General features: G+C 45.9%; 1 protein-coding gene across 1 annotated transcript in view; it reads right to left on the reverse strand.

The window, feature by feature from the left end:
• Window positions 1-5,069: 5,069 nt before the first annotated feature.
• The window catches only part of LOC139563474 (RING finger protein 145-like), a 26,857-nt gene continuing 16,076 nt past the window's right edge, over window positions 5,070-15,850 (reverse strand). Inside the window, exons 7-12 of the mRNA XM_071382176.1 lie at window positions 13,950-14,090; window positions 13,178-13,360; window positions 11,602-11,749; window positions 11,420-11,519; window positions 8,973-9,229; window positions 5,070-7,250 (exon numbers count right to left, since the gene is read on the reverse strand). Coding sequence (XP_071238277.1) covers window positions 5,736-7,250; window positions 8,973-9,229; window positions 11,420-11,519; window positions 11,602-11,749; window positions 13,178-13,360; window positions 13,950-14,090 — 2,344 coding nt within the window. The 3' untranslated portion in view covers window positions 5,070-5,735. The remainder of the gene's footprint in view (window positions 7,251-8,972; window positions 9,230-11,419; window positions 11,520-11,601; window positions 11,750-13,177; window positions 13,361-13,949; window positions 14,091-15,850) is intronic.

The raw sequence follows: 15,850 nt of genomic DNA on the forward strand, positions 1-15,850 counted from the left end.
AGAGACTTCACTGCTCTAGTCAATGTCCATCAGAGACTTCACTCCTCTAGTCAATGCCCATCAGAGACTTCACTCCTCTCACCGATTGAGGAGTTTAAACGTAATGTTGAGCTCTCTCTCCTTCTTGTGTTTTTGTGCATAACCACCCGTTAACAAGAGTTCTGTCCGTGGTGCTGAATGCACAGTGTTCTTTTCCCTCCGTGTAGTTCATTGAATGTTTAATAATGAAAATACCTACCAAAAGGAGAACATGGGATGTGGTTTATTTCTGTGCATGTTAAACATAGTAAAATAAGTAGCATATCTGGATGTGATTTACAGTAGATATATCTGTCAGTCATACACATGATGTACAATCCTGTAATATGATTCTGGCCCACGATGGCAAAAATATATTCTAATGTGGCCCTCCATGGTAAATAATTGCCCAGGCTTGGCATAAGGGGATGACGAGCGGATAAGAGGCTATTCATAATTTTGATTAAGACAATAATGAGCGAGCTAGGATGGACGTAGTCAATATAACTATTTGTTCAGCACTTTTGAAATGTACAGCGACAGAATTCTGAACAAGGGCCCTGTCTGATCAAAATTCCCATACGGTCATACTTGTTCAAATCCTCTGTGGATATTTCAAGTGCTGTGTCTCTCGTTCCAGCCCAGCCTCGTTCTCTAGCCTGGTTACCATCTCTGTTCGGCTACTCCACTCCACTTCTTGCCATTCCTGTCATTTGCCACTGGCCTTTCGTCAATCTTCAAATATGAACATTCTATCATTAATGAGCTGGATGAAATCAGAGGATTTGTTCCTGATTTGATAACCCTCGCAGCTATCATAGGAAAACGTTCTAACTTTAAAGTGGAAATGACAGCGCATGAAATCTTATTCAAATCTGTTCATTTACACCCCAGAAAGAATATGGGTGGGTTACACCAACACGGATGAACTCTTAATCTGGGTTAAATCCAAGGTTTATCTATTAATCTGGGTTAAATCCAAGGTTTATCTATTAATCTGGGTTAAATCAAGGTTTATCTATTAAACTGGGTTAAATCCAAGGTTTATCTATTGATCTGGGTTAAATCCAAGGTTGATCTATTAATCTGGGTTAAATCAAGGTTTATCTATTAAACTGGGTTAAATCCAAGGTTTATCTATTAATCTGGGTTAAATCAAGGTTTATCTATTAATCTGGGTTAAATCCAAGGTTTATCTATTAATCTGGGTTAAATCCAAGGTTAATCTATTAATCTGGGTTAAATCCAAGGTTTATCTATTAATCTTGTTGCACCAATTTCTAAACCTATTTAAATTAAATCCTTCCCCTAATCTAAATGTAGTTTTCACTTTAAACCTAGATTAGCTCTAATCCTATATTAATTTAAACCATGTTAGTGCAATCCACCCTAAAGCAAACAAAACCTAATAAAAAAATCTGTCTCATCCAGGACCAAAGTCTACACAGACCAATGCACCATAGAGGTTTATGCAAACAAGCCATTTGCCACACAGGCCTGCCGTCATTCACTTTTTTAAATTCAACTAGGCAAGTCAGTTAAGAACAAATTCTTATTTACAATGAAGGCCTAGGAACAGTAGGTTAACTGCCTTGTTCAGGAGGCAGAACGACAGATTTTTTACTTTGTCAGCTCGGAGATTCAATCTAGTAACCTTTAGGTTACTGGCCCAACGCTCTAACCACTAGGCTACCTGCCGCCCCACTTTGAACTGGACTGTGGGTTGCACCAACATGGTTTAAATTAATCTAGGATTAGAGCTAATCTAGGTTTTGTAAATCTAGGTTTATATTTAATCAGAGATGTGTTGCACCACTTAATTTTAAATCTGGATCAGTAAATCTATGATTAACGGTTTTAAACTATGATTGGTGACATGTTACACCAATATATGAGGTATTTCATGAGTTGAAAACGAAGTAGCTAGCCTACTTGACAAATGGGGCCACAAAGTTGCTGTTTCTTGATAAAATAATAACAATTTAACGTTAAAACTACTGCAACTCCATCGTGAAAGGGGGTTGGCTGATTTGAAATAAAATCCGTTATTTGCCGGTACCAACGTTAGACAGTAAAACGAATTCGTTAGCTACTGTAGCTAGCTAGTTTATCAACCAAGCTCGCTAGCATACAATATTATTTATTATTGTCATCACTTAACGTTATTTAGCCATTTATTATTTGTCCGCTAGCCATCTGATCGTGGCACGTCAAATACGTTCAAATGTCTCCGTTTATGAAGAAAATAAAAACTATTGTCGGAGTTGGAGGAATTTAGTAACGTACTGGAGGATAAAAAGACAGACAACACGACTGTCAACAACAACAAAAGGGAAGACACCTGGGCCATGTTATGCGACAAATGTAATAGATCGACACGGATTAAAGAGAAGAGGGTCCCAAATCGGATGAAAGCGTGCTGACGGGGGGTCTTACAGACCGGAGCCTGAGGGGGGGCCTCCGTCCAAGGGAATTCATCATATCACTCAGAAAATATGCGAGATTATTCTCCAGCAGTTTGCCCCTCTCCGTAACCCCAATGATGACAACGGACAATTTAACCCACCAATATTTAGTAAGCATAAATAACTGGTAAATATCCATGCCTATAATGCACGTTAAAACTAACGTTAATGCTAACGTTACTTCACAACAACGTTACCGTTATCAGGCCCGTTACAGCACGTTGTATAATAATTGTTCTCTGAGGAATCGTTTTGGTCTCTCCACAGTCGATATGCTGCCATTTTATCAGTTAAACCACCTCAAGTGGCAGTTCTCCAATCTAAGTGTATATATTTTTAAATTATTAATTGAGCAACAGATTTACAATTAACCTAGGTTTAAAGTGAAAACTACATTTAGATAAGAATGATTTAATTTAACTAGGATTCATTTAAAACTAGGTTTAAAATTGGGTGCAACAAGATTAATAGATAAACCTTGATTTGACCCAGTTTAAGAGTCAATCGATGTCTGTGTTTACAGGAAGTAGTAACAACGTGACTTTAGATCATTAGAACACATTCATCAAAATACACTTGAATGGATTTCTGCAAATATGTAAACACCACAGGAGTCCTCTTTTACATTTGGGAACTTTAGAGTCCTGTTGATCAAACAACCATGACAAGGCAGTCTCTCTCTCCCTCAGTGATGCACATCAACAAGATCAACAACTAATGCTAGCCATTGGCCTGCTGGAGGTCATTTTGCAGGGCTCTGGCAGTGCTCCTCCTTGCACAAAGGCGGAGGTAGCGGTCCTGCTGCTGGGTTGTTGCCCTCCTACGGCCTCCTCCACGTCTCCTGATGTACTGGCCTGTCTCCTGGTAGCGCCTCCATGCTCTGGACACTACGCTGACAGACACAGCAAACCTTCTTGCCACAGTTCGCATTGATGTGCCATCCTGGATGAGCTGCACTACCTGAGCCACTTGTGTGGGTTGTAGACTCCGTCTCATGCTACCACTAGAGTGAAAGCACCGCCAGCATTCAAAAGTGACCAAAACATCAGCCAGGAAGCATAGGACCTGAGAAGTGGTCTGTGGTCACCACCTGCAGAACCATTCCTTTATTGGGGGTGTCTTGCTAATTGCCTATAATTTCCACCTTTTGTCTATTCCATTTGCACAACAGCATGTGAAATTTATTGTCAATCAGTGTTGCTTCTTAAGTGGACAGTTTGATTTCACAGAAGTGTGATTGACTTGGAGTTACATTGTGTTGTTTAAGTGTTCCCTTTAATTTTTTGAGCAGTGTATATTGTGCATCCCTAATACATACCCCAACCAGAAGCCATGGATTACAGGCAACATCCGCACTGAGCTAAAGGCTAGAGCTGCCGCTTTCAAGGAGCGGGACTCTAACCCGGACGCTTATAAGAAATCCCGCTATGCCCTCCGACGAACCATCAAACAGGCAAAGCGTCAATACATCGAATCGTACTACACCGGCTCCGACACCCGTCGGATGTGGCAGGGCTTGCAAACGATTAGACCACGAAGGGAAGCACAGCCGAGAGCTGCCCAGTGACACGAGCCTCCCAGACGAGCTAAACCACTTCTATGTTCGCTTCGAGGCAAGTAACACTGAAACATGCATGTGTGCTCAGTCCCCTCCTGTACTCCCTGTTCACTCATGACTGCACGGACAGGCACGACTCTAACACCATCATTACGTTTGCAGATGACACAACAGTGGTAGGCCTGATCACTGACAACGACGAGACAGCCTATAGGGAGGAAGTCAGAGACCTGGCCGTGTGGTGCCAGAACAGCAACCTCTCCCTCAACATGATCAAGACAAAGGAGATGATTGTGGACTACAGGAAAAAGAGGACCGAGCACGCCCCCATTCTCATCGACGGGACTGTAGTGGAGCAGGTTGAGAGCTTCAAGTTCCTTGGTGTCCACATCACCAACGATCTATCATGGTCCAAACACACCAAGATAGTCGTGAAGAGGGGACGACAAAGCCTATTCCCCCTCAGGAGACTAAAAAGATTTGACATGGGTCCTCAGATCCTCAAAAGGTTCTACAGCTGCAACATCAATGCCTGGTACGGCAACTGCTCGGCTTCCGACCGCAAGGCACTACAGAGGGTAGTGTGAACGGCCCAGTACATCACTGGGGCCAAGCTTCCTGCCATCCAGGACCAAGAAGCAGAGCTTCCATGTCTGTCATGTCTTAGGAGATAGTAGCAGAGCTTCCATATCTGTCATGTCTTATAAGATAGAAGCAAAGCTTCCATGTCTGTCATGTCTTAGGAGATAGTAGCAGAGCTTCCATATCTGTCATGTCTTAGGAGCTAGAAGCAAAGCTTCCATGTCTGTCATGTCTTAGGAGATAGAAGCAGAGCTTCCATCTCTGTCGGCGCCAACTTATTCCATTTGTGATGTTTGAACGTCTTACTAGATTTCAATAACTTTACTATTTATGTATTAAAAATGATAATATCATTGTTGTTGAGTAAAAAACACTGTGTTTGAGTAAGAGGGAAAGAGAGAGAGAGGAAGAGAGAGAGAGAAAGAGTAATGACACCGTAAAATAAGTAATTTGGCTCAACCAGTGTTTTTAATGTTAAAAAACAACATTATTTTGTATCAGAAATGCAGAGAAGCTCAGACTATAAGAGAAAAATAAATGTTTTGTTAAATTTGATATGGTTTTCATTTGTCTTACAGAAGTTGTAGTTGAGTCATTCAAAATGAGGGATCGTCCAGTGAAGATCTATTATACTGTAATTGTTTTACTTCTTTGATGTTGAATACTTAATGGTCAGAATATTATTTGTTGAAAATATTTATAGCCTTATTTATATATATATATTTTTTTTAGGAGGTAAATTGAACAGTTAAAATGTGCAAATTTTTGGGCGACAAACCCTGAATATGCATAGGGAACATACAAAGTGTTTCAAAAATCATATTTTTCCCTGTTTTATTTGTTTCACTTTTGAAAATCTTATTCATCATTGACCCATACAGTAAAATACAGTATACCGCCCAGCCTTAATTTTGCATTTCATAGATTTCATTTCTTATCTTGGGTTTTACATGTTTGCCCCTAAATCCAATCCAGTCCACACACCATTAATTAAATAACTAAATAAACATGTATTATCAGACTGCTAGCTAGGACATTAGTTTTCCAACGTTGTTTCACAGAAAGAAGGCATTGTGGGGGGGGATTTTCAGTGGACTTGTTGGAGCTTCCCTTCACCACTCCGCCAAAGTGCTGTTGTGACGGAGTCCCTCCTCCTCTGCTCTGCTGTTGTGACGGAGTCCCTCCTCCTCTGTTCTGCTGTTGTGACGGAGTCCCTCCTCCTCTGTTCTGCTGTTGTGACGGAGTCCCTCCTCCTCTGTTCTGCTGTTGTGACGGAGTCCCTCCTCTGTTCTGCTGTTGTGACGGAGTCCCTCCTCCTCTGTTCTGCTGTTGTGACGGAGTCCCTCCTCCTCTGTTCTGCTGTTGTGACGGAGTCCCTCCTCTGTTCTGCTGTTGTGACGGAGTCCCTCCTCCTCTGTTCTGCTGTTGTGACGGAGTCCCTCCTCTGTTCTGCTGTTGTGACGGAGTCCCTCCTCCTCTGTTCTGCTGTTGTGACGGAGTCCCTCCTCCTCTGTTCTGCTGTTGTGACGGAGTCCCTCCTCCTCTGTTCTGCTGTTGTGACGGAGTCCCTCCTCTGCTCTGCTGTTGTGACGGAGTCCCTCCTCCTCTGTTCTGCTGTTGTGACGGAGTCCCTCCTCCTCTGTTCTGCTGTTGTGACGGAGTCCCTCCTCTGTTCTGCTGTTGTGACAGAGTCCCTCCTCCTCTGTTCTGCTGTTGTGACGGAGTCCCTCCTCTGTTCTGCTGTTGTGACGGAGTCCCTCCTCCTCTGTTCTGCTATTAGTAGAACTACTGCGTAACCTAGATCTCTGTCGCCGGGTAGATTTAACATCCCAGGACGTGTCCAGTTCTGATTGGCTTTCATCCTGCTGTGTATGTCCATCATCTAGAGTGTGTGACCGCGGTCGTCCCGTCTGTTCGTGTTTCTGTTGGGTGACGTCTCCTATCCTGTTCACACTCTTAGCCCTCGAGGTCTTTCTGGTTGTTTTCCCTGACATGGGTCCACATTGGTTTTCTCCTACAAGGTTGTTCTCAGTCCTGCAGTTCTGTGTAGCCCCATTCACTCTAGTCAATACTCTGCCATTCCACTCTTTGGGATTAGATTGCACCAATAGTTCTTTGATCGTGCTGTCAACCCCTCCACCGTTGTACCTGTTGGTAGGCTGAGTTCCATCCCAAGGCTCCAGGTTCTGCTTCCCTGGACTAGGACGACACGCAGGAGAGCCTGGGCTGACAATGCCTACAAAGTCCCCGGTGGAGCTGAAGCTGAGATCCTGGACAGGTTCCCTAAGTGGACGTCCTGGTCTGTCCTCTCTATCTAAACCACTGGTTCCCTCTCTCAGGCTCGCTGTCCCCTCCTGCTGATCTGGAGAACCTGGGGATGGCAGGTTAACTGGTGGCTGGTGTGTGGCGTCCCTGCCTGGAGTCTGATCTCTGGAGCCTCTCCTGTCCTCTGCCCGGCCTGGCCCAGTTCCTCTAGAGGGCGGAGGAGCAGCCTGGAAGTCTTCTGGCGTGGTGGGGCGGATGGCCTGGTGGCACATGGGGCAAGTCTCCTGGACGTAGAGCCACTTACGCAGGCAGTTTCCATGGAAGAAATGTCCGCAGTACGTCAGCACGGCTGAGCTCATTTCCTGCAGAGGAAGAGAAGTGTTTATTACTCAAATTAACTAACAGGAACTAACCAAACTCAAAAGCCTCTCCAAGCTCTCCCAGAAACATCTTTAACCAACTCTCTGAACCAGGGCTGTTCTGTTCTGACCCAGATAAGACAACAACAACAAAAAAGACTAAAAATACACATTTTCCCAGACGTTGAAGTTACGTTATTTTATGTTCTGAATGAAAGTTGAACAGACGTATTTTCCGGACGTTGAACAGACGTATTTTCCCGACGTTGAACAGACGTATTTTCCGGACGTTGAACAGACGTATTTTCCGGACGTTGAACAGACGTATTTTCCGGACGTTGAACAGACGTATTATCCGGACGTTGAAATCAGGTTCATTTTCCATGCGGTAGGCCCACCATTTGTAAAACAGCCCGTTACATTGGCTTTATTAGTCCCGTTTCCTGTGACTAATCAATTTGGATATTTAAGCTCTGAATATCAGCTACCTAACTTTATCAGGAGTTATCCTGAGCCTATTTGCAATAAGAATCAATGTGTTTACAAAAGCAGGAAATGCAGAAGAATTGCCTTTTTCACTATGATCAGCTTGTCAAACATGTCGGGATACAAACCTGAAACCACATGACAGTTTGGCCCCACGGGATGAAACTCCTGGACAGCAGTTGTGAGCAGCCTGATTGGCCGTTCCATACTGTCCATTTCACTTTGACCTGTCCTGTTTTTAGGATACGTTGTTTGTTAACATGTCAGCGCATTTTTGATTTGATTGGGCGCCATTTAGGTTCGGCTATTTGAATGGGAGAACCCTGCACGATGTAAAAAGTGTCCGTCTCATTACATTGTCATCCATTTTATTTCCAGGTCTGAAGGCCACAGAAAATACCACCTCCTGTTTCTACCATATCCTCTTATCTGCTACATGATCAAATCAAATGTATTTATAAAGCCCTGCTGATATCTCAAAGTGCTGTACAGAAACCCAGCCTAAAACCCCCAACAGCAAGCAATGCAGGTGTAGAAGCACGGTTCATGATTTATGTTGGATTATTATTTTTGACTGAACGTTGGTGAAGCTCCACAGCGATGCCTCTCTCCAACAACACCCTGGAGAGACGCGCTGGGAACGGACAAGATAAATATTTTGCTTGAGCACTGCTTATCATAGGGTGGCAATCAGTGCTCACCTAAAAAGCCATTGGTTGAGAGAAATTGTCATTGTTTTTTGAGCAGAATTCTGTGAGGTTTCATGTGTTGTTGGAGGAGCGTGTTGGTCAGAAAATGCCACCCTCGTCAATCTAATGAGCGGTCCCTGCTCTGAAGAGAAAAGTAACAAGTTAAACTATTTGGTATAAACCTGGCTTATAAATTCTCTTATTTTTAAATGGGGAGAAATCATGCATGATTGATGTTAATATTATTGAGTTGATGGTGAATTTATTGGGGTTATTACGGTAATCTAAACATATTCACAGAACAGGTTAAACCATTGACCAGTATAGACACCATCCTCTGACCACTGAGCCACCATGACCCTGACTGACCTGGAAGCAGATGGCCATGACCCTGACTGACCTGGAAGCAGATGGCCATGACCAAACATGCATAGAGACGTTTTAAATAGCACCATATTCCCTTTTTAAAGTGCACTACTTTTGACCAGGGCCCATATAGAGAATAGGGTTGACATGTAGGACACATCATACAGTGTTTTTTTTGACTGACCTGGAAGCAGATGGCACAAACGTCGTTGTGTTGCTGCAGCTGATTGGCCGTGGCCCGGGGGAGGGAGTTGATCTTCTTGGCTGCTTCCTGTCTAAGCAGGAAGCTCCTCCAGCCGGTCTGGGCTCTGAGCCACACGTTGAAATAGCAGTGGATGATAATGACGGAGGCTCCCATCCAGCTCCACTCCCCAAACAGAGATTCCCAGGTCCCGTAGGCCACCACGCAGAGAGCCACAACGAACTCCAACACACGGCTGACTGGGGTTCCACATTTACATTTTAGTCATTTAGCGGACTCTTTTACCCAGAAAGCCCTTCATCTTTACATACTGGAGCTAGGTACAACAACCACATCTCAGTCATAGTAAGACAAACTTTCCTCAATAAAGCAGCTATTAGCAAAGGCAGAGCTAGTATAACAAAGACAAGTGTTAGGACAGGTACTACAGGACAGGTAGGTACAGGACAAGTGGGTACAGGACAGGAGGGTACAGGACAGGAGGGTACAGGACAGGAGGGTACAGGACAGGTGAGTACAGGACAAGTGGGTACAGGACATGTGAGTACAGGACATGTGAGTACAGGACAGGAGGGTACAGGACAGGTGGGTACAGGACAGGAGGGTACAGGACAGGAGGGTACAGGACATGTGAGTACAGGACAGGAGGGTACAGGACAGGAGGGTACAGGACAGGAGGGTACAGGACAGGAGGGTACAGGACAGGAGGGTACAGGACATGTGAGTACAGGACATGTGGGTACAGGACATGAGGGTACAGGACAGGTAAGTACAGGACAGGAGGGTACAGGACATGTGAGTACAGGACATGTGAGTACAGGACAGGAGGGTACAGGACATGTGAGTACAGGACAGGAGGGTACAGGACATGTGAGTACAGGACATGTGAGTACAGGACAGGAGGGTACAGGACAGGTGGGTACAGGACAGGAGGGTACAGGACAGGAAGGTACAGGACATGTGAGTACAGGACATGTGAGTACAGGACATGAGGGTACAGGACAGGTAAGTACAGGACATGTGAGTACAGGACAGGAGGGTACAGGACATGTGAGTACAGGACAAGTGGGTACAGGACAGGAGGGTACAGGACAGGTGAGTACAGGACAGGAGGGTACAGGACAGGAGGGTACAGGACATGTGAGTACAGGACATGTGAGTACAGGACATGAGGGTACAGGACAGGTAAGTACAGGACATGTGAGTACAGGACAGGAGGGTACAGGACATGTGAGTACAGGACAAGTGGGTACAGGACAGGAGGGTACAGGACAGGTGGTTACAGAACAGATGAGTACAGGACAGGAGGGTACAGGACAGGTAAGTACAGGACAGGTGAGTACAGGACAGGTGACTACAGGACAGGTAAGTACAGGACAGGTAAGTACAGGACAGGAGGGTACAGGACAGGTGACTACAGGACAGGAGGGTACAGGACAGGAGGGTACAGGACAGGTGGGTACAGGACAGGTGACTACAGGACATGTGAGTACAGGACAGGAGGGTACAGGACAGGAGGGTACAGGACAGGAGGGTACAGGACAGGTGACTACAGGACATGTGACTACAGGACAGGAGGGTACAGGACAGGAGGGTACAGGACAGGAGGGTACAGGACAGTTGACTACAGGACAGGTGACTACAGGACATGTGAGTACAGGACAGGAGGGTACAGGACAGGTGACTACTGGACAGGAGGGTACAGGACAGGAGGGTACAGGACAGGTGGGTACATGACACGTGACTACAGGACATGTGAGTACAGGACAGGAGGGTACAGGGCAGGAGGGTACAGGACAGGTGACTACAGGACATGTGAGTACAGGACAGGAGGGTACAGGACAGGAGGGTACAGGACAGGAGGGTACAGGACAGGTGCCTACAGGACAGGAGGGTACAGGACAGTTGACTACAGGACAGGTGGCTACAGGACAGGAGGGTACAGGACAGTTGACTACAGGACAGTTGACTACAGGACAGGAGGGTACAGGACAGGAGGGTACAGGACAGTTGACTACAGGACAGTTGACTACAGGACAGGAGGGTACAGGACAGTTGACTACAGGACAGGAGGGTACAGGACAGGAGGGTTCAGGACAGGAGGGTACAGGACAGGTGGGTACAGGACAGGAGGGTACAGGACATGTGAGTACAGGACAGGTGAGTACAGGACAGGTGTCTACAGGACATGTGAGTACAGGACAGGAGGGTACAGGACAGGTGACTACAGGACAGGAGGGTACAGGACAGGTAACTACAGGAGAGGAGGGTACAGGACAGGTGAGTACAGGACAAGAGGGTACAGGACAGGTGACTACAGGACAGGAGGGTACAGGACAGGTGACTATAGGACAAGTGGGTACAGGACAGGTGACTACAGGACATGTGAGTACAGGACAGGTGACTACAGGACAGGTATCTTGTGTTACCTGCATTGACCCAATAGATGATCTCATCCAGGCTGTCTATAGGGTCGCTACAGAACAGCTCAACCATGAAGAGGAAGTAGATCAGCAAGGTACCTGTCACCTAGGAGACCAGACAACAACTTACTTCAGAGAAACAGAGCCTACTAAGACATGACTCCTACAGTTATGTGACTGAGTCTTACCTGCAGAGAGGTGAGCATGCAGCTGGAGACCAGGATGAGGAGCCAGAAGTCCATGTGGAAGAACTGGGAGATTTTATATGCCATGTATCCTGGGAACACCAGCAGAACAAGACACATACTGAGACCTCGGAAGTGTTTCCATAGACTCCTATAGGGAGAGAGAGAGAGAGAGGTAGAGAGAGAGAGAGGTAGAGAGAGAGAAAGGGAGACAGCGAAGGAGAGAAAGGGAGACAGAAAGAGAGGCAGCGAGAGAAAGAGAAAGAGAGAGAGGCAGTGAGAGAAAGAGAGAGAGAGAGAGGCAGAGAGAGAAAGAAAGGGAGCGAGAGAAAGGGAGACAGCGAGAGAAAGAGAAAGAGGCAGTGAGAGAAAGAGAGAGAGAGGCAGTGAGAGAAAGAGAGAGAGAGAAAGAAAGGGAGACAGCGAGAGAGAGACAGAGAGAGGTCATCACCATAAACTCCTAAAGGCACAGAGAGAGAGGTCATCACCATAAACTCCTATAGGCACAGAGAGAGAGCGAAGAAGGGCATCACTGGTCTATTACCATAACTACAAGGACAGCAACCCTGAGTTGGTATAGCATGGCACTTGCAGGGTTGTGGGTTCGATTCCCACCGGGGATCAGTATGAAAGACGTATCACTCACTACTGCTAAATGACTAAAATGTGTGGATATTGACAGATGTCACTGTTGACAGACAATAGTCTAGATCCACTGCCGTGGGGTTAACACAGAAAACGCTATAATCTGAAACTTCCATTGAACCTGTTGGCTGTGACTAGATGCTCGCAAAAAAATCTAACTTTATTAGTCACATGCGCCGAGTACAACAGGTAGTAGACCTTACAGTGAAATGCTCACTGCTTGTAAGTAAGCAGTGCAGTTCATGATGAGTTAAGAAAATATTTACCAAATAATCTAAAGTAAAAAAATTATAAAAAGCAACACAATAAAATAACGAGGCTGTATACAGGTGGCCATTTGATTAATTGTTCAGCAGTTTTATGGCTTGGGGGGGTAGAATCAGTGTACAACGATACATACGATTTTGCAATGACGTTTTGGGCCAGAACATGTGAATGCATTTAAACTTGGCTATTGACCGTACCTGTTTCTAGACGCCCCCAGGGCCAGGATGATGGGGTTGGACCGTACCTGTTTCTAGACGCCCCCAGGGCCAGGATGATGGGGTTAGACCGTACCTGTTTCTAGACGCCCCCAGGGCCAGGATGATGGGGTTAGACCGTACCTGTTTCTAGACGCCCCCAGGGCCAGGATGATGGGGTTAGACCGTACCTGTTTCTAGACGCCCCCAGGGCCAGGATGATGGGGTTAGACCGTACCTGTTTCTAGACGCCCCCAGGGCCAGGATGATGGGGTTAGACCGTACCTGTTTCTAGACGCCCCCAGGGCCAGGATGATGGGGTTAGACCGTACCTGTTTCTAGACGCCCCCAGGGCCAGGATGATGGGGTTAGACCGTACCTGTTTCTAGACGCCCCCAGGGCCAGGATGATGGGGTTAGACCCTACCTGTTTCTAGACGCCCCCAGGGCCAGGATGATGGGGTTAGACCGTACCTGTTTCTAGACGCCCCCAGGGCCAGGATGATGGGGTCTGTGATCTCTATCATGGACTGCAGAGTGGAGGTGACGACGATGAAGAGGATGATACTGAGGAGGAAGGTGCGTTGCAGAGCCTGCATGTCTAAAAGACCCGTCTGAAGAGCCAGCAGCAGCAACGTCACGCCCTCAGTTACACCTCTGGTGGGGGGAGACACACACACACACACACACACACACACACACACACACACACACACACACACACACACACACACACACACACACACACACACACACACACACACACACACACACACACACACACACACACACACACACACACACACACACACACACACACACACACACACACACACACACACAATAATACTTGTAATTCAACCACATAATGAAACAGAGTAAATACGTATTGCTGATTCTGTATTCACTCTACAGACTACTATATAGGGAATAGGACCCTGGTCAACAGTAGTGTACTATATAGGGAATAGGGCCCTGGTCAACAGTAGTGCACTATATAGGGAATAGGACCCTGGTCAACAGTAGTGTACTATATAGGGAATAGGACCCTGGTCAACAGTAGTGTACTATATAGGGAATAGGGCCCTGGTCAACAGTAGTGCACTATATAGGGAATAGGACCCTGGTCAACAGTAGTGTACTATATAGGGAATAGGACCCTGGTCAACAGTAGTGTACTATATAGGGTACCATTTGGGATCCAGTTCTAGACACCTGTCTTGTGTAACCCAACCCCCCAGCCCACCTGTGCATGACGTTGTCATTCTGTACTGCAGTGTAGCCCCCCAGGTAGAACTTGGTAAGGTTGAGAAGCCCCAGGCCCAGGTAGGACACCACAGACGTCAGGCCCAGCAGGGAGTAGGGCGTGACACAGCACTCAGAGACACTGAGGATTCAATACACAGTGGGATTCAAATGGATTCAATACACAGTGGGATTCAAATGGATTCAATACACAGTGGGATTCAAATGGATTCAATACACAGTGGGATTCAAATGGATTCAATACACAGTGGGATTCAAATGGATTCAATACACAGTGGGATTCAAATTGATCTCATTGTCATTTCGTGTCACCCCGAGTCAATACGTGTTAGAAGCACCTTTGGCAGCGATTACCCAGTCTTTCTGGGTAAGTCTCTAAGAGCTGTGAGTCTTTCTGGGTAAGTCTCTAAGAGCTGTGAGTGTTTCTGGGTAAGTCTCTAAGAGCTGTGAGTGTTTCTGGGTAAATCTCTAAGAGCTGTGAGTCTTTCTGGGTAAGTCTCTAAGAGCTGTGAGTCTTTCTGGGTAAGTCTCTAAGAGCTGTGAGTGTTTCTGGGTAAATCTCTAAGAGCTGTGAGTCTTTCTGGGTAAGTCTCTAAGAGCTGTGAGTCTTTCTGGGTAAGTCTCTAAGAGCTGTGAGTGTTTCTGGGTAAATCTCTAAGAGCTGTGAGTGTTTCTGGGTAAGTCTCTAAGAGCTGTGAGTGTTTCTGGGTAAATCTCTAAGAGCTGTGAGTGTTTCTGGGTAAATCTCTAAGAGCTGTGAGTCTTTCTGGGTAAATCTCTAAGAGCTGTGAGTGTTTCTGGGTAAATCTCTAAGAGCTGTGAGTGTTTCTGGGTAAATCTCTAAGAGCTGTGAGTGTTTCTGGGTAAATCTCTAAGAGCTGTGAGTGTTTCTGGGTAAATCTCTAAGAGCTGTGAGTGTTTCTGGGTAAATCTCTAAGAGCTGTGAGTGTTTCTGGGTAAATCTCTAAGAGCTGTGAGTGTTTCTGGGTAAATCTCTAAGAGCTGTGAGTCTTTCTGGGTAAGTCTCTAAGAGCTGTGAGTCTTTCTGGGTAAGTCTCTAAGAGCTGTGAGTGTTTCTGGGTAAGTCTCTAAGAGCTGTGAGTGTTTCTGGGTAAATCTCTAAGAGCGTTACGTGTATGATCTGTCTAGTAATATTATTTGTATCTCAGAGCCTAGCTAGCTAACATTGAACCTGGTTGGTTAGCTACCTACAGATTCATGCAGGGTAGAAACGTTATGAGTTGGGATTACGGTTCATTGTTTAGCTAGCTAGCTAAATGTCTAAACAAAAGACTCCACTATGCAAGTAACCATTTCAATAGAATGTTCATGATGTCACTGAAACAACTGTTGACAGACATAGCTGGTAAATTCGCTCTGGCTATCTACTCCGATTTCAGAGCACTCTCGTCTGAGTGTGCCGGAGCGCAGACTAACTGACACATTTTTTGAACGCTGAACACCGGTTGAAAACGGCCGGTGTGGGTAAACGTTGGCAAAAAAAACAAACATTAAATTGTTGCCAGCAGCACAGTTACAGTCACCAACTCTCTGGATAACACGAAAACAGCCTAACCAGCTATGCTAGGGAGAGTAAAATGGTCAGAGTGGGGTGTTGTGTCTGGAAGTAGCTAGCAAGTTAGCCAACGTTAGCCAGTTAGCTTGGGTGCTTGACTGCCGTTGTTAGGTCAGAACACTCGGATCAACCCCTACTACTAGGCCAGGTTATGAACGCCCAGAGTGCACTCTGGCACTCCAGATTGAATTTACAAACCAGCCTTTAGTCTTGGTTGTTTAGTACATGGCATCCGATGTGAATCCTTAAAGAGATGGGTGGGGCTAAAGCTTAAGAGGGTGTGAACGATGGTGAATGGGTGGAGA

The sequence above is a fragment of the Salvelinus alpinus genome, chromosome 34 (genome assembly GCF_045679555.1).
Source record: "Salvelinus alpinus chromosome 34, SLU_Salpinus.1, whole genome shotgun sequence".
Classification (NCBI taxonomy): domain Eukaryota; kingdom Metazoa; phylum Chordata; class Actinopteri; order Salmoniformes; family Salmonidae; genus Salvelinus; species Salvelinus alpinus.